This window comes from Panthera uncia (assembly GCF_023721935.1).
Source record: "Panthera uncia isolate 11264 chromosome B2 unlocalized genomic scaffold, Puncia_PCG_1.0 HiC_scaffold_24, whole genome shotgun sequence".
Lineage (NCBI taxonomy): Eukaryota > Metazoa > Chordata > Mammalia > Carnivora > Felidae > Panthera > Panthera uncia.
In genome coordinates, this window is record NW_026057580.1 from 45,229,727 (window position 1) to 45,249,179 (window position 19,453).

General features: G+C 38.4%; 1 protein-coding gene across 5 annotated transcripts in view; it reads left to right on the top strand.

Moving 5' to 3' along the window:
• Window positions 1-18,070, top strand: part of LOC125938669 (cytochrome b5 reductase 4) — a 99,229-nt gene extending 81,159 nt beyond the window's left edge. Inside the window, exons 13-17 of one of the 5 annotated variants that reach the window (XM_049653958.1) lie at window positions 1,435-1,585; window positions 1,893-1,979; window positions 12,632-12,790; window positions 16,918-17,041; window positions 17,542-18,070. In XM_049653958.1, the coding sequence (XP_049509915.1) occupies window positions 1,435-1,585; window positions 1,893-1,979; window positions 12,632-12,790; window positions 16,918-17,041; window positions 17,542-17,553 (533 nt within the window). In that variant the 3' untranslated portion in view covers window positions 17,554-18,070. Of the gene's footprint in view, window positions 1-1,434; window positions 1,586-1,892; window positions 1,980-12,631; window positions 12,791-13,087; window positions 13,487-16,917; window positions 17,048-17,541 lie in introns of those variants that run through there. The other 4 variants (XM_049653961.1, XM_049653959.1, XM_049653962.1 and 1 more) reach the window with 4 other exon arrangements.
• Window positions 18,071-19,453: the final 1,383 nt, after the last annotated feature.

Sequence of the window (19,453 nt, forward strand, 5' to 3'; positions counted from 1 at the left end):
GTGGAGATTTAGCCTAGAGCATGAAAGGGAAAGCCCAAAGAATAAGATGAGTGTTTTTTCAGTTTCATCCAAGGGAGCTAGACATGGCCCCAATACCTGTGTCCCTTGGAGGGACACACTGGCATGATAGTGATAACTCATGAAAGCCTCGTCATGGCTTAAATGAGCTACGCTATAAAATTATCCACGTCTTTGTTTCAACTCCATGTTCACCAAGCAACTCTTATATGATTATGTTGGCTTTCCAAGTGTTCTGATACTGAGAATGAGATGCCCTGGAAGGGGTGTGTGATGTTCAGGTCACTAGGTACAGATAGCCTTTTGTAAATCAATTCTGTTCTGGCCGGTATACTTTTAACATCTTGTGAACTTGATTAAAATCAGGTATCTTGCCTGAGTCTAGTTTTATGACGTTGAAGGACTGGACTGTTGACAGAAGTTATCAAGTTAATGTCATTCTGTGAGGCATCTTTAGTAAACAACCAGCTGACTTTTTCCTGAAGATGTTCTGATCTTATGGTCCTTTTGAACTATAACGGGGAGCTTCTGTTACCTTCTGATACTTAATTCATCAGTTACTGCAAGATCCTTACTATCCTGCTGTGGACAAGAAGGAAAAATTATGAACATCCAAGCATTTAAAGAAATAAAGCAAATTATTTGAAATTGTTTTTAAAACATGTTTAACTTTTCTATTTTTAAAATTACATTGAAAATTTCTGAAATGTCTTAAAGGCAGTTCTCTTATATGAGTGGTACATAGTGGTTATATAAAAATGCACTACAGAAAATGTTTTGCTCAAATATTTTTATTCTAGATTGAGAAGTAGCATGCTCTAAGTACAGTTTCTGATCTTGCTTTGTTTTTATAGGCGTTCAATTCAGAACAGCTGTTGTTTTAATAGGTTTTTCAAAGATTTCATGAAGGTGAAGTTAGCACATTTACTAACGTAAGATTTTAGAATACTTTTCTATTTCCATTTTCTCTCCTACTAGTTTTATTGCTATGGCTAAGAATCCATATGTAAGCAGTGAGTATATATTCTCCACCTTGTACCGTGTAAGACAGGTATACATAGACACTGCTTTTGAGGTGCTTATAATTTAGTTTAGCAATCAGTCCTTTACTGAGAATTTGTACTTAAGTGCTTGTCAGTAGTTTGTAAAATCGAGACTGCAGATGGTTTGGGAAAATAATGTTGGGAAATGAGTGTAATAAAACCTCATTATCAATTTGGTTATAAGGATATAATCCAGACATACTTGGGGGCTTAATGAGTATTCCCCAAACTCCTTACATACCTTAAAGACTAAGATGTAGTCTGAAAGTTATGAATTCATCCTGTTACTCCTCAGTGTTCTAAATTTAGCTAGGCTAACGTCAGTTTCCCTGATTTTTTTTTCTTCTGATTTAGTTTATATTTCATTGTTTAGGAGATTTTGTTTCCGTAAGCAATCCTGAGGGCAGTTTTAAAATATTCCAGTTCCAAGAATTAGAAGATCTCTTTTTATTGGCAGCTGGAACAGGCTTCACACCAATGGTTAAAATACTGAATTATGCTTTGACTAACATACCCAGTCTCAGGTATGTAACTTTATCTTTAATTACTATCCTTTATGAGGCTATTAGATTAGTGTAAGGTATTCTAAATTAATTGCTCAGTGGACCTTAATAGACGTATTCTCATTTCCTCATTTATCATTTCCTTACCCTACGTCTTCTAGTCCTAGCTGTTTTACTAACTTGATTCTTTTATTTTTGATACTTTGGGTTACCTAATTGGCACTAAAAAAACATTCATGCCACTTTACGTTTAGACTTTTCCATTCATGCATATTTTAAATGTAACTGAAATAGTTCTTTTTGAGTTGTTGTTGTTTTTTCTTTTAAGGAAAGTGAAGCTGATGTTCTTCAATAAAACAGAGGATGATATAATTTGGAGAAGCCAGTTGGAGAAATTAGCATTTAAAGATAAAAGGTATTAAACCGGTGTTAGCTCTGCACTTAAATATTCAAAAATGTATAGTCAGTCTAGGCCTTATCTCCTTTGATTGGAGTGTTTAATTAGCCAGGAAGCCCCGTCAAAGAAAAAATAAACTAATCAATAATTCCCTCAATGCAAGTAATGTTAATACCCCTCCCCCAAAGAAATACTGTTCGGTAAGATTAATACAACATCATATATGTATTGGTAAAATATATACTGGACGTTATGTTTTAACGTGTTACTTATTCTGAGTTGAGTTTCACTGAAAATGATCTAGTATAGCCAATTTGATGATTCAAGATTTTCTTGCTATAGTGGGTGCAAATCAAATAAATGTGATAAGATGGATCAAGCAAAAATAAATATATTTCCTTACTATAAGATTTCTTAGAGCCTTTGTGACTTTTCAGAGGGGGTCTTCCTTATGTATGTTCAGTTAAGATTTTCTTCATTTTTGTTTGTCTACATTAAGTCATTAATAGCTGTTAATACTGGTGGTCCTCAGTACGCACCTTGGGGAATGCTGGCATAGGCAATAGAAAAAAGTTCGAGCCAGGCTGAACTCTGGTAGAATGAGAAAGCATGGGAATCTGTTTCATTGAAGGAAGCCCTAGCACAGTCAGCTGAAATTAGATAGTTGAAATGGGCATATGCCCTATCTCCCCTAAAGAGAGTTAAAAGCAGCAGGAAATTCTGAAGGTATTGTTTGGAAGAGTGAATTGGAGGAGCTGTCATACTTTGTAAAGCATATCTGTAGTCATCCAAAGCCATGTTTAAGAAATTCAGGACTTCATAAGGACTTCACACAAAATATCTGAAGTAAGTATGTTTAAGATTGTACAGGACAGATAAAATTCCAGGCTTTTTGAAAGTTCGAGTTAAAGATGTCAACAACTCAGCTGTTCTGGGACTCTGTTTCTTGTGACTACTTTCCAAACATCCTTGCTGTGGGAATGAATGGCCACCTTTTGTTTTTCCTCCCTCCTGTCTTCCATCCTCTTCCCCTCTCTCTCTTCATAAATAACGTTCACAAATTAAAGATGACCTGACTCACTTTATCCTTGAAGTATTGAGTCTTCTTACATACTTAAGCCATAAACTTAAAAGTATTTGTATTTAGGTAGCCGTACAACAGTTTAGAGCATGATTTAAAGAAATACAAATTCCTAGGTTTTCAAGCATCTTTTTCACACTTTTGAAAGTGGAAAGTTAGGCATGTACCACAAAGCCTAAAGCCTAAATTCTGGTTTTCATTCTACCCTTCACCAGCTTGGACCTTACTCAAAAATTACTTAGCTCTGTGGGCCTGTCTCTTTATCTTCCAAATGAAATAATGACATCTTTCCTACTTACTTCATAAGGCTAATGTGAGGATTGGAGAAGATTGTGTAACTGCTTTGGAAACCGAAGCCCTACCTCAGATATTTGAATTGTGGCTTAGAAGAACTCTACGTACATGCGTTTCATTTCTGCATTAACTGAGCTCCTGTTTTCCTGATCAAACATTTAAAAGAATTTAAACAGCATTGCTAAGCTTTTTAACTGTAGGGTTATTTTAAAAAAAATGTTTCTGGCAGCGTTTTGACAAAGTTATTTTTGAACATAGTTCCCTTGTACGAGAGGATCCATTTGCTATTATTTTCATGAACAGACATTGTACTTTTAGACTTTCAGTAGGAGCTAAACTTGATTTAAGAAGTACTTGGTAAAAAGAAATGTGTTGACAGCCTCTGAACATAAAGTGTGTTTTCTTTTGTTTCATTCTGTTTGTTTTGGTCTACATAATTTGGGTTGGTGGATTGCATAGGCTGGAATACTGAGGGTGAGGAAAGGCCCCTTTTTTTTCATATCTGGATGCCTGGCTCTAACAGCACTCACCAGGTGAGTGGACTCTCCAGCTTGCTGAGAGAAGTGATGGCGCTCTGACTTCTGGCCTACCTTTATCCTCCCTCTTCTCCTTCTGTTTCTCTTCTTGCCCTCCCCTCGTGCTCCTGGGTGCTCGCTCTCTCTACTCGCTAACCTCCTCCTTCTTCTTGGAGACATAATTGTCCTTGCTTGAGGCACTCTGTTGGCACGGACTTCTAGTGTTGTATGATTGCCGCTCCCTGGAGACTCGTGTCATGCCCTCACTGGAAAACAAAAAGGCCATGCTTGTATGGAATGTTTACCAGGAATGTTACCATATTCTGAGGCTTTATGAGAAACCCAACCTTAAAGGCTTATTGATGGGTTTTTAGCACTATTGTTGAGTCCCATACAAAAAAGGAAAGTAAAAACTCAGATTTAATATAAGGTTATTTTAATTAGTCACATCTGTATTTTAGTTAGTATTTAAGGGCATCTTTTATGTATTAAACCATCCTTTCCTACATCTTGACTTTCCTGTATCACTCCTAATTTTAGTAATAAAGTTTCTGATGACAAAATGTGACACCTGAACATATTAAAATAATTATTGGGTTGTAAGTATCTTTTTAAAAATCCTTCTAAATTTTGTAGTTAAAGCAAGTGAAATACCTTACTCTGTAGGATTAGGTCTCAGCCTTCCACTCAGTCCTTGTGGAACAAGAAGGGACAGATAGGATGGATATTGAGGCTAAGATATGATCTAATACTCTGATTTTCAGCAAGCATGCTATGCTTGTCCTCCAAGTTTATCTAGATAATATTAACAGATGAAATTCTTAGAAAAATCATTGCATAATGGGACCTTACTAACCTTGTGACCTTGGGCAAGTTATTTGATCTGACTGAGCCTCAGTTTTTCCGCTTGTAGAAATAAGGATATCAATTACCTACATCATAGAATTATTTGGCTACAGGGGTCAGTGAGACAGTTTGTGTAGGTGCCTAGCCCATAATTAGCGTATTTGTAACATTCATTCATTCATTAAATAAATGTGAGCTCTGCTATGTGCCTCTCTACACAGGGGCACAACAGTGAACAAGATACTATGTTGGCTTATTTTCTCATACAATCCAGGGAATGTATCTCTTCATTTACCCACATTGCTAAACTTAATAGAATTGCAAAACACAGGTACACTGTAAGTACTTTTATGGGATGTTTCTATTTCAGTCAAGTTTCCATGTCATTAAATATAAAATTTGAATAGAAAACAGCTTACTTGAATTTTATCCAAATATGTCCAGTAGTTAGGACTCCATTCACAACATTTCAAATCTAGCAAAATCTCACACATTTATTTTTCTTAAGAAATTTGAGAGGAAACAGAAGGCAAAAATGTGTGGTAGTAGCTATAGTTAATTACTATGTAAACTGGGATCCAAATTAAATTTCGTTCATCTGTCTCTTGACCTCTGAACAGTGTTATGCATGAGGTCCCATCCCAGTAGAATGCCCTAGCTCTGTGAATTCTTAGCTTTTGCAAAATGATTTTTGAGGGGCAGGATAGCTTGACATTGAGATTGACCTCTGGACAACATTTTGTAATATATAAATTTTTTTTAATGTTTATTTTTGAGAGAGACAGAGACAGAATGTGAGTGGGTTGGGGCAGAGAGAGAGGGAGGCACAGAATCCGAAGCAGGCTCCAGGCTCTGAGCCGTCAACACAGAGCCTGACGCAGGGCTCAAACTCATGAACCACAAGATCATGACCTGAGCCGAAGTCGGACGCTCAACCAACTGAGCTACCCAGGCACCCCTGTAATATATAAATTTAACAGGTATTTATTTTCCCTTCCCCTTCAAAGCAGTCATTTTTGGAGAAAATAACCTTCTTTTAATAAAGCTATCTCCTTGTCTTGCTCTCTGACACACACATGTGTGCACTTATACACACTCATCTTTTTATTTTGTTTTTTAAATAATGTAGTCTTAGGGCTCCTGAGTAGTTCACTCAGTTAAGCAAACGACTTCAGCTCAGATCATGATTTCGCAGTTCATGAGTTCAAGCTCCATGTTGGGCTCTGTGCTGACAACTCAGAGCCTAGAGCCTGCTTCAGATTCTGTGTTTCTGTCTCTCTGCCCCTCCCCTGCTTGACATTCTCTCTCTCTTTCTCTCTGTCAAAAATAAATTAAAAAACATTAGAAAAAAATTTTTAAATAATGTAGACATACTGATTAAACTTTTTATAACTACATTTTCTACTTAGTATATTATGCACATTCTGTGTGTCGAATATTTTAATGTTTATTTATTTTTGAGACAGAGAGAGACAGAGCATGAAAGGGGGAGAGTCAGAGAGAGGGAGACAGAATCAGAAGCAGGCTCCAGGCTCCGAGCTGTCAGCACGGAGCCCGACGCGGGGCTCAAACTCACGGACTGTGAGATCATGACCTGAGCCGAAGTCGGACGCCCAACTGACTGAGTCACCCAGGCGCCCCTGTGTGTCAAATATTTTAAACCAGTTTTTGTCTGCCACCTCAGTCTGCCTCTCCACCCTGTTCCAATGACTTTAGGGGACATTTATGTCTGAAAACATTTTTTATCATCACAACGGAGGGCATCTAGTTGGTAGAGTCCAGGAATGCTGCAACATACTGCATACACACAACAATCTCCCACAACAAATAACCGGCCCCAAATTCCAGTAGTGCCAGTTGGGAAAACTGGCACGTTACCATGATTTTTAATAGCTGCACTATATGCAGTCATGTAACCATACCATGACTTATTTAACCAGTCCCCTGCTGTTTGGCATAGTGATTACAAGCTGCTTTGTACCTCCATATGCAGGATAAAAATTCATCAGAAGAATCATCAGGTCACAGAATACCAAGGCTATTGATACATTTTGACAAATAGCCTCGAGAAAGGTAAATTACCAAGCACAGAATATTGTACTCCCCACACTTGATATGTTAGTGTCGTTATTTTTCCTTTAGAAAGGATGAGGTTAATGTTTAGGGCATAAGGGAAGGCGAAAGAGAAAGGGATTCCAAGCAGCACAAGGACAGGGGATTGTGTACCCCATTATGGGCACCGGTGGACCAGGCACATCACTTCAGTCACTTGTGTGCTCACTCTTTGCAAAATGTGCTTAATGTTGGGGAAAGATACAAAATGAGTAAGAATCCCCAAGTGGTGGTGAAGTTCTCAAGTTCGGCAGTAAGTGTAAAGTCTTGAGAGGAATGAGTCATATGTTCTAGAAGTCTAGGAGGAGGAGTGATTCTGTTTTTGTGAGGGTGGGGATGTCAAACCTTCATAGAGGAAGGTCTGGGCTTTGGGGAGCAATTAGCATTTCTGTGAACAGGAAAAGAAATTTGTATAATAGGATTTTTTATAAGCAAAAAACCAAGAGGGCCAGTATGTTGAGTCCAATTATGTTGAACTGTGTGTGGAAAGGAAAACAATGTGAAATAACTTTGTGAAAATAAAACCATTAATTATATCCATATTAGAAGGAATCTTAGTGGTGATCACTTCTAATCCTCTTATTTTACAGTCAACGAAACAGGGTAGTTAAAATCTGGCAATGGAAGACCTTAAGTGTAATTCCTGTATTACACTTAGTACATGGGAAGTTCCGGCAACCTGGGAAGCACATCTCCCTTTATTACTGACAGGGTCTGTAGATAATGACTATGTTTCTGTACCCTGGTGTCAGCATTAAGACTAGCGATGTTTCAGTCTAATTGAGATAGCAGATGCCGATGATCTCAGAGGCACAAGTACATTGGAAATGTGCCTGAACCCCTTTCTTTTTCTCCAGCCTGTGATGTACTCAAATATGTGGGCCCCTAATATGGACCCATAAGGGACTTTCTTCCTCCCAGATGTTCCTCAAATGGTGTGTTTCTTGGAATGTGTTTTTTTAAATGTCCATGTGTTCCCCTGACCAAAGGGCTCTGTGATTAAATAAGTCTGAGACAGAATGTGTACTATATTACCTTCTTGAAGATTTGTTGTGAAGTTAGCATATTCAAGGTTTTGAGAAATTCTGAAGAAATCTATTTAACTTTTCTTAACCCAGTAGTCCCAAACTCATTTGAGAGGTTAGCCTTCTCTCATGGATTACCATTCACATCTGGAAGAACACTAGTGTTTCATCAGATTCATTTTGAGAAATGTCTCTGTAATATGTATATTTTATCAAATTTTAACCCCTGCCTGTTTATTTTGTGAATTATTACCCTATGAGCAAATAACTAGTTTTCCTGTTGTTTCTAGTATTTTTCTCTTTTTTATTGGTTTTTATTTTGATTCCAGTATGGTTAATACAGGTATACAATATAGTGATTCAGGAATTCTGTACGTTACTCAGTGCTCGTTGTGATGGGTGGGCTCTTAATCCCCTTCACCTGTTTCACCCATCTTCCCACCCACCTCCCCTCTGGTAACCACCAGTTTGTTCTCTATAGTTAAGAGAGGCTTCTCGGTTTCTCTCTCTCTTTTTGTGTGTTTGTTTTGTTTCTTAAGTTCCACATATGAGTGAAATCATGTGGTATTGTTCATCCATCAAAAAATGAAATCTTGCCATTTGCAATAACATGGATGGAGCTAGAGAGTTTAATGCTAAGCAAAGTAAGTCAGTCAGAGAAAGACAAATACCTTATGATCTAGTATTTTTCTTTATCTAGGGAAATCAGGAAAAGCTGGGGCTCCAAATACCCTGAAATACCCTTCTCTAGGCAGTGACTAATCACAGAAGTTTTCTGAGAAGAAAGTTGTAAGATGGGTTCTGGGTTTTTAGAAGAACTAATATAGCCATGATGTGTCAGATAGATTAGGGCTAAGGATATTAGAGCAGTATTTTAGTCGAGAGATATAAAGGCCTATTGCAGAGTTGTGGCAGTAAAAATAGGAAGGCAGGAGATATGTGTAAGAAATGTGAAGGAGGTACATTTTGGAAGCTGATTGGCCGGAGGGGGAGGGAATCAGTTGTTGATGACTGCAGGCTCTGCAGTCATTTTAGATTGAATGCATACATTTGTATTTCAAGACTTTTCATCTTGGATCATTATCAGTCTACTTTAAAATGATTATTTTCAACATGAATAGATACTTCTCTAAAGAAGACATCCAGATGGCCAACCAGGCACATGAAAAGATGCTCAACATCGCTCCTTATCAGGGGAATACAAATCAAAACCACACTCAGATATCACCTCACGCCAGTCAGAGTGGCCAAAATGAACAAATCAGGAGACTATAGATGCTGGAGAGGATGTGGAGAAACGGGAACCCTCTTGCACTGTTGGTGGGAATGCAAATTGGTGCAGCCACTCTGGAAAACAGTGTGGAGGTTCCTCAGAAAATTAAAAATAGACCTACCCTATGACCCAGCAATAGCACTGCTAGGAATTTACCCAAGGAATACAGGAGTACTGATGCATAGGGACACTTGTACCCCAATGTTTATAGCAGCACTCTCAACAATAGCCAAATTATGGATAGAGCCTAAATGTCCATCAACTGATGAATGGATAAAGAAATTGTGGTTTATATACACAATGGAGTACTACGTGGCAATGAGAAAGAATGAAATATGGCCCTTTGTAGCAACGTGGATGGAACTGGAGGGTGTTATGCTAAGTGAAATAAGCCATACAGAGAAAGACACTTACCATATGGTTTCACTCTTATGTGGATCCTGAGAAACTTAACAGAAACCCATAGGGGAGGGGAAGGGAAAAAAAAAGAGGTTAGAGTGGAAGAGAGCCAAAGCATAAGAGACTCTTAAAAACTGAGAACAAACTGAGGGTTGATGGGGAGTGGGAGGGAGGGGAGGGGAGGTGATGGGTATTGAGGAGGGCACCTTTTGGGATGAGCACTGGGTGTTGTATGGAAACCAATTTGACAATAAACTTCATATATTGAAAAAAAATAGTAATTATTTTCACCAGCTTGTTTACTTCCTTTGACATTTAGACCACATAGGTATTTACCAGAAGCAGGTCTACTTTCTCTCGCCCACTTGCTCTCTTTTTATTTTGCTTTGTTTGCACTTAATAGATTATCTAAATTTATTTTCAGGTAACCTTCTCAAGAGTTCTAGTCCTTTCCTGCATGTTGAGATCACAGGGCAGAAAAGAGTTTCAGAACATTTACTCTTATGCCTCACGGCTATAATTGTTGCATACAGCAAATTGGCCCTTATTCATAATAACCCAGAAGAGAGGATTCCATAGTAATCATCTGTATCTTAATATGATAAAAAGGAATGCTTCTTTAAAATATTCCTGAGTCTTAATTTGGTATTGCTCCTATCCCACTTTAAGCTCTTCTAATCCTGTAGCGGCTAAGCAGGAGAGCATCCTCTTCACAATATCCCTAAAAATTATATCCATGTGGCTGTGTGTTTTTTCCATTAAGTGCCCAAAAATTATGGCCAAGGGACCGCTGTGTGAATAAATACGAAATGCATGGGAAGGTTACACCCTTTATGTAAGGATCTCAGTTATTTATCACCCTTTAGTAGATGCCTGCAGAAGGTATGCCAATGACTAGGCTTTTTTTTTTTTTCTTTTAAATATCTCAGTAAAGGAAAATTAGGTGAGAGGGACACCAGTATTAATTTATAGATCTTAGCAGTTTTATTCCAGTGACCAACTTGTTGGAAATAGAGCCAGAGGAGACAAGTTTTTATTTTTAATTTAACCAGGTAATTGCAATCTTTTATCCAGTTGTCTGTGTATAATTGGAAATGTCTTAACATAATGGTTCTGCAGTTGCTTTTGGGTCTCCTTTGATGATCTGCTTTGATGATGAAAGGCTATGGATCTTCTCAGAAAAATGCACTTATGAATTCACGTACATTTTTTAATGTGATTTCATAGATGCCAGCATATGACTTTGTTCTTCCAGGCACATTTTTGGTTTTTTTGTTTGTTTGTTTGTTTGTTTGTTTGTTTTTTAGCCAATATGGCTTCTTTGTAAATAAGTTTCTTTATTCCTTCAAGTATTTTTGCACACTTACCTCAAGCCAAACCCAGAACAGTGTACAAATAGTACATTCTGGAATTATCTAAAACTATTTTAAATTTTAAATGCCAGCAACGAAAAATAAGTTAGTGAAAGAAAGTATTTGGGGAAGCTGTTTTGTACAGAGTAGAATAGATTGCTGCTAAAACCACATGGGGACCTTAAAGGTAAGAAATAGAACATAATTCTGTAGGGTTTTTAAATATAAAATCAGAATATTAGAACAGAGATGATATAGTTTTCCCATCTCATTCTGCAAATGAACAAATAAGACCAAGAGGCCTGGGTCTGGGTGAGAGCCTGGACTGGTTCTCCGAGCCCCTGCAGACACTCAGCGTTGGCCTGTGCTGCTCTGTGCCAGTCAGTTTGCAGGCACCTTACCTAAGCTGTCGCACAGCGACGTGAGGGCAGCGGCACCGGCCACGTCTTGTTTCTGTTCTGACATTTGGCTCCCTGGGCCCCCTCACAAGAGAAACTGTTCGCTTCTACTTTTTCTTAAGATTGATGTTAACGTATGATTTATTTCTGCTCGTCTTGAGAAAGCATCTCAGTTATTCACTAGGAAATGTAGAAAGTCATTTGATCTGCTAAAAATGGTTAAGAATGAATTGTGTTTGCTACAATGGAGACCAGGTACAACATAACATTTTTAATTTACTGTGATTCTTTACCAGCAATTCACTTAACAGATCACAGAGCTGTGGGAAGAAATGGTCTGGAGTACGTTGTGAGATTTGGTTTGATGTTCTTATCTCTCATTTTAATTCTGTACCCATTTTTTTTTTTCTTTCATGTGTTTCGTTTCTTAGTATCTGAATGCCTCCTGTGTGTTGGCCACTAGGGATGCAGTGACAGCCAGAGTGTGATCCTTGCTCTCATGGAGCTTATGATGTAGCGGGCAAGGTAGACATTAATAGGATAATCATCTTGATCACCACATATTTACAGGCTGAAGTAAGGGCTGCAAAGAAAAGGGAAAGGAAAGCATTCCTACAACACATACAACAGAGCACTGTGGGCTGCAGTGCTTCCCCCTTTGGAAATGATGCTTGAGCTAAGAACTGAAAGGGGGGGGCGGTTTGCTTAGTAGAAGCATTTCAGGAAGAGGATGGGCAGCACGTGAAGACTGAGCCAAGTAGACACAGTTAGGAGCCAGGACTTGGTGAGGATATGCTTATGGCAGGTGAGGCAGAGAAAGGTCTCCTGGATGAATCCCAAGCTCCTGGCTTTTGCAACCAAGTGGACCATGGCACCGTTCACAAAGATAACCTCGGGTGTGGGATAGGGAGATCATAAGTTGATGTTGAAGACAGCAAGAAATGAATCCAGTAGGCTCTTGGGTCTGGAACTCCTTGGAGAGGTTTGGGTCAGAGATTAAAACGCACATGCCAATGGTAATTGCTCTGTTCTGTGATTTATACAGGCAGATTATGAATAGAAATGTGGAGTGCTTTGAGATCCCTTGGAACTCTCTTTCTAGTGAGTTCAGTAAATAACACCAGATCACTCTTCTTATTCGTAGCAAAAGTTAACCCTTAGTAAATATGGATTTACCTATATGTTTTTGTTAAACTTTTGCTTATCATCTGTTCTAGTGCTTTTCTAGCAAGTGTATCAATTTATACACTTCATACACTACAGTTTAGGTATTCAGTTGTTCTCAAGGGGAAAAAAAGAAAATGTTTTCATGAACTTAAAACATGCTAATAATATGTTCAAATAATAGACTTAAAAAAATGTCTCTTTCCTCCAGATTTGATGTTGAATTTGTTCTCTCAGCACCCACTTCTGAATGGAATGGCAAATGGGGACACATTTCACCAGCTCTTCTTTCTGAATTTTTGAAAAGAAGTTCAGACAAATCCAAAGTCCTCATCTGTGGACCAACCCCATTTACAGAACAAGGAATACGGTGAGTAGCAATGTGGTACGGAAAAGAATGCCCAACACTGTGAAATGAAAATCTTCCGTAAGAAGCAATCGACTTAGCTCTGTTCTTCCCATTCATACAAACCTGCACTACAGTAGTCGGTTACAGCCTAAGAAAATAGTAGTTTTTAACCTTCATGCAGGTGAGAGGTTGGAGGCCAGGATTATGCATAGAGTTAGATGTGGATGATGATCATTGCTAATGACTGGCAGTGTGGATACATGGTGCCACTTTTCTTATCTGGGACATAATTAATAAGCATTGTTCATCTCGTTGCAGCTTTCCACCTTTCTTCATTCTCTGCAGTTAGGCAAAAGCTAGTAAATAATACAGGGATTGAAAGCCAGACGTCAAGACAAAAGGAGAGACTAGAACATAAATAAGCTAAGACTCCAAGTTGACACTGGATGGCGAAGCATCAATGGTAGTGTTCATCTTACTCGAAATTCACCTGGCTCTGATTTAAATCTAAAATGACACTTTAAAATATTTCATTATTTATGTAGGCACTGTTGGGTGTATAGGTGATTTTAAAATATGACTGCCTCAACTACCCTGTTTTTCCTTGTTTGAGATATGACTAAACCTCACATTTTCTGGTTACTTTTCTCTCTCACCATTTTTAATTTTAATTAAGAAACATATTGACCTCAGTACATGCATTGAGAAATGTTTCTCTCTATGTTGCATTTAAAAAAGTATTTTTTTTTTTTTTTTTTAAGAGAAGTCCAAGTTAAATAATTTTATTCTTTTTAGAAAGGCAATTAATGAAATGAGTAATCAATAGTCACTTAATTTTCATTCCCTGGAGGAAACGTTCACATACGTCAATTCACATATTAGAAGAGTCTTTTTAAGCCACAGGAGGTACTTTTGAATAAGTAAAATATAAAGATGACTCTGCCATTGAAATATTTGGTGCAACTTTTCAAAATAATAATGGAGTGTATCAATTAAAACTATGCTGTCATTTGGATCAGTGAAGAATAAAGACTAGAGTTTGAGTCTTGGAGTAAGGAATTGGGAGAGAAACAGTTGCCTCAAATATTTCTTCTATTCCTTTACCTCTTTCTTCATAAAAAAGTATTTTAATTAAATTGAATTTTATTTCTGGATTGTAATACCTTCAGAAAAAATGTTCTTTTGTATAAGCACTCTCAACTTCAAATTTTTTAAAAAATTACTGTTTAAACTTTTAATCTTTCAAAGCTGAAATAAAACTATTAAATTTATAGTGAAGACTAACAGTATGATTTGAAGTAAAATAGTTTTTCAGAAAGAAAAAGGCTAAAGGCTACATTCTTTTACTTTGTTGACACTGCTATTTAAAAAAAATTTTTTTTAATGTTTATTTTTCTTGAGAGAAAGAAAGACAGAGTGTGAGCTGGGGAAGGGGCAGAGAGAGGGAGACCCAGAATCCGAAAGAGGCTCCAGGCTCCAGGCTCCAGGCCGTCAGCACAGAGCCCGACGCGGGGCTCGAACTCCGAAGCCCCAAGATCATGTCCTGAGCCGAAGTTGGACGCTTAACCGCTTAACCGACTGAGCCACCCAGGCGCCCTGACACTGCTATTTTAGATGTATCTTAATGCTTACTTCATAGCAGACTGCAGTTTAATTATCATTTTAAATGATGTGAATCATAAACTCTTCAGCATTGAAAGAGACTGTGTCTTTAAGGCCATTTAGCCCAATTAACTGACTGAGGAAGAATCCCTGGTACAGCCTCCTATTAGAAGTGTGTTGTTCTCTCCCTTGAACAATGGGCTATTTGCAGGCTCTTCATTTGCATACCCACTTCCTTGCATTCCGGAGCCTCAGTCTATGTGTAATTGAATAGAAGATAGCCAAGATCCTAGTACTTCTGCATTTATAAAATTGAATGTAATCTCTACAGCTTTATTTTCTCAGCTTTACCTCAGAGCTAATCTTTCCATGCTGCTAGCTGGCTTGCCAGGAATTGCTCAGGGGGATCACTGGTCATGTATGGATCCCTGCTTTTGCTCACAGTTGAACATGCTGTACAGAATTGCCTTGTGAGATGTAGCTTAATTCAAATAGTACAGACATACCTTTTTTTTATTTCTCTCTACTTACTGTGCTTCACACATACTGCATTTTTGTTACATACTGCAGATTGTGGCAACCCTGCATCACACAAGTCCATTGTTGCTGTCCTGCCAACAGTGTTTCTGTGTCACATTTTGGTAATTGTCACAGTATTTCACTCTTTTTCATTATTCTCACGTGTGTTATGGTGATCTGTGATCAGTGATTGCAACTTGCTGAGAGCCCAGACGATGGTTAGCATTTTTTTTTAGCAGTGAAGTATTTTTTTAATTAAGGTATGTACATTGTTTTTTAGACACAATGCTGTTGCACACTGAATAGACTGTAGTGTAAATAGAACTTTGCTATGCATTGGAAAACAAAACAATTCATTTGACTCGCCCTATTTTGATATTTACTTTATTGCAGTGGTCTGCAAGCTGAATCCACAGTATCTCTGAACATGCCTGTACTTGGCAGTTCATAGCCTCTGCCCTGTGACTTGTAATTTAGGACTCCTGTTTCTTTGATTTCCTCGTCTCGATCATCTTAATGAATGTCTTGTGTCTCTTACTTGACATTTACGTGGGTCTCTTATTAGATCATAGGTTTTGCTGTCCTGAAAAATGACTCCTTTGGGGGCGATTCTCACTCCTTCAGGCCCTCCAAAATGAATCTCATGTCTGCTACAGAAGTATAACCATTTCAAACACAGTCTCCATATTTGGTGAAAATTCATTAGGTTTGTATGATATGATAAGAGAAAGACTCAGAAACTGATTTTATTGTGATATAAAGAGCAAGATAATCACTTGCTCAGTAAAGGTACTTTCATCTACCAAATCCCCACTGTGTTTGTGGCACAGATGAATAAAACAGGCTCTGGTATTGAGGCCCACACTGTCTAGTGGTGGAAGCAAATGCGTGCATTAATAACTAAAATACGACTCTGAATATCATAAACCCTCTTACTAGAGGTGGAAACCAAGTGTTAAGGAAATTCAGGAAGAGGCAAGTTACACCTGGGCTGGTGTATTGGAGGGAGAGTTGCTGCATGGTCAGAAAGACCTGTTGTTTGAGTGACAGCCAAAATGTTGCCAGTCACAGGAAGCGGGGAAGGGTTGGATGGGCCGAGGAACAAGCAAACCCATTAAGGGGCAGGTATGCAGAAGACTAGCCTGGTGTGGCCAGGCAGGGACAGAAAGTGTGGCTAGAAAGGTAGGTGAGTCCAAACAGTGAGAGGCTTAACCATTGCACAGAGTTGGCCCCATGACTCCTGCTCACACCCTTACTTTGTCTGAATATGTGTGTATGCCTAGAAGCCGCTAATTTGAGTTTGAATCCCAGCTCTGCCACTTGTAAGCATCTATGATCACAAGTCACGTGTCCTAGAACCAAATACTTAACCTTTCTAAGCTTTAGTGCACTCACCTGTACAAGGGAATAAATTATAATACTTAGGAATGTGAAGTGCATAGCACAGTGACTACATATATAGCAAGTACTAAATAAATGTTTTTATTTTCGACTTTGTTTTCTTCTTTTTTACTGAAGTATAATTAACATACAGTGTTATATTAGTTTCAGGCATACACTATGATTCAACATTTCTGTACATTACTCAGTGCTCAACCTGTTTCACCCATCCACCCCCCTCCCTGCCCCCCTCTGGCAGCCATCAGTTTGTTCTCTGTATTTAAGAGTCTTTCTTTTTTTCTTTTTTTTTTTTTTTTTTGGTTTCTTTTTTCTTTGTTTTCCTTCTTGAATTCCACATGAGTGAAATCATATGGTATTTGGCCTTCTCTAGTTTCAGCAGCATTTTAAACAGAGCTACTTCTAAGATTTCAGTCTCTATACTGTTTTCCAAATTGAATTATACTTTAGCAACATTTCTGCTTGTCTTGTTCAGTTTGGGAGAATGAGGATAGAGTGCTGCGGGATCAACTCCTTACTTTGAAAACTGGTGAATAAAGGGCAGGGGAAGCATTTAGTCTGCCTTTTCTGTGAGGTGTGCCACTGGGCAACTACATAATAAATTAGCAGATGTTCATTTTTCTCTATAGAATTCCTCAGCTGATAAATGAAGAAAGAGTTACAGGAGTATCACCAACTTCAGTCCCTCATGAACTAATGGGTGTATACGTAGATCCCCAATGGTTGTTAGCATCCAAAAAGAGAGGCAACCAGGTATGATGAGCCTCCTGATGGAAGAACACTACCTAAGAGATAGTCTTGTCAAAAAGAATTGAACCCGTATCTGATCAAGCCTCGAGATCCAATTATTAAAATGTGGGAAATAAGAGACACAGCAACATATTATTAATGTATACCACAGAGATGCAGCAAAATGGAGACTCTGGGTGGCGCAAGACCTAAAAATCTGGTTTTGTCAACAAACAAATCACAGGATGAAGAGAGAGAGAGATGGAAGGGATCTCGCAGATCGAAAGATACCTAAAAGACATCAGCTAATCACACTGAGTAGATTTTAGTTGGCATTAAACAAACCTTAGAATTATGGCATTTATGAGACAGTTGAAAATTTGAACACTGACTAGATATTTGAAGAGAAAGTGCATACTAAGCGGGGAAAATGAAAAAATACTATGGTTATGACGGTCAACTTTGATCTTCTTTATTTTTAAACATTTTGCCAAAGAAACATGTACTTTTTCTTTGTTTTCCAGGTTGCTGCATGATAGGAACTTTTCCAAAGAGGAGATCCATAGTTTTACAGCATAATGAAGAGCTGTCATTGTCCTTTATTCAACTGTTTTGTCTAAATTTGTGATTACTTAGTATTTTTTAAGAGAACATTTTTGTACATACTAACTAAAAGGTTAACTAGAATCCAGGTTTCAGTTTCTTCAATGAAATCAAATGTTCCTTCAGTAGAGGCAACTTGTTGACTTTATTTTGTACCATAACTTATTTTGCTATTGATATTTGACCTGGAATCGACCATGGCAACAAGTACATACAGGTGTCTTTTGTGATGAGTCACAGACTTCCTTACCATTTAAAGTGTATCACTGTACTACAGTAAACTCTGGTGTTTTATGACATGATAAAGTAAATGATCATTTTGATCACATTTCTATGCTGTAAAATGTCTTATTAGCAATACAGATTAAATTTTACATTGCACTGTTAACTCAGGAAATGATCATTTATGTCCTTGTTATTAACTATTAAAACATGGAATGTTTTAACTTATTAAGTATCGAAACATTGTGTTTGTGTGTGTGTGTGTGTGTGTGTGTGTGTGGCATTGATACCGAGTAGAATAAACATATACTTAAGTACTTTTTAATTCTTGTGGTAGAAATGTGTTTGAATTCAACAATATCGGATGGGTGTCTAAGGGGGACTTAAAAAGGCAGCAGGAAAAGATTCTGGAGACATTTCATATCTGCAGCTTGCAATTAGATGTGTGAGAGAGTCTAAGAGAATCTTAACAACTATTTCAATTCTTAGCCAAAATTAGGGGCATCAGGAAATGTAATGAAAGTGTAGCATCTGGTCCCATGACCTAAAATAATCCTTTGGTGCTCTGGAATGGGTTAAATTTTAATTCTTTTTGAGCCCATCTAGAACACTGAGTCCTAAATGGTACCTTCCCTGGCTGGCTGCTTTCCCCACAGCTGGTAGTTCAGCAGGGAGCCCTCGTGAGCTCTGGTGTGTGGGTGATTCATTCTTTCCTCCAGCTGCTGTGCGCAGCCTTCAAATATTTTCACAGATTGGGATTTAGCAGAGGGTATCAAGAAGAGCCACCGTGAGCTTTTCCTGAGGAAACTGTTGAATGCATGGGTGGCTACTGCTGAAGCTAACTCAGATTTTTTTCAGTCTCAGTCAATACAGCAGCTCTGTGTGCACAGAAATGGGGGTGCAGGGAGCCAGCTCCAGTTTTCCTGAAAATGATGTGAACAGCTAAATCTTCACTGAATGATATACTCAGGAGAAATACAATAGATTTGCATTCCTGAAATGACAAATACCCAGTTGATGAAGGCGCATGTGTGCAGGTGGCTGGTGGAATCCTTTCCTGTGCCTTCCTCTTCGGTATCCACCTCCAGCCACACTGTCATTCACCCAGGCAGGACAGAGCCGTCCTGAGCCCTCGTGGCTAACACGAACGTTCTCCAGCTTCTGCCTCCCTGCCACCTCCTTTTTCTCCTCTAAGAGAGATCATGAACTCTCTAGGCATGCCTGTTTTGTAGTTTATTAGTAAATCTATCAATTCCACCTCACCCAACAGTTGTCTCATCTTTTCTGTCCTTTTTTGTCTCCAATCCTTTTCTAATGACCTCAAACAAAATCCTGTTTCTTTCTTCCACATTCCTCTTCTGTGTTTTAAAGCAAAAGGAAACCCATAATAAGCATCTTCTGAACCTGTGTGTTCCTTATTCCCAAATTGGAGTCTCTGAGAATCATTGAACTTCAGTATTCCATATCCAGACATCTGGATGCCACATGGATGTTCCACAAGTACCCCCTCCCCCATAATTAACTCCTACCATGGGCATTGCTCCCCAAGCCTCTCCTCTTGCATTCTCAGATTCACTGGGATTACCTTCCACCTAACTGGCTCTTCCAGAA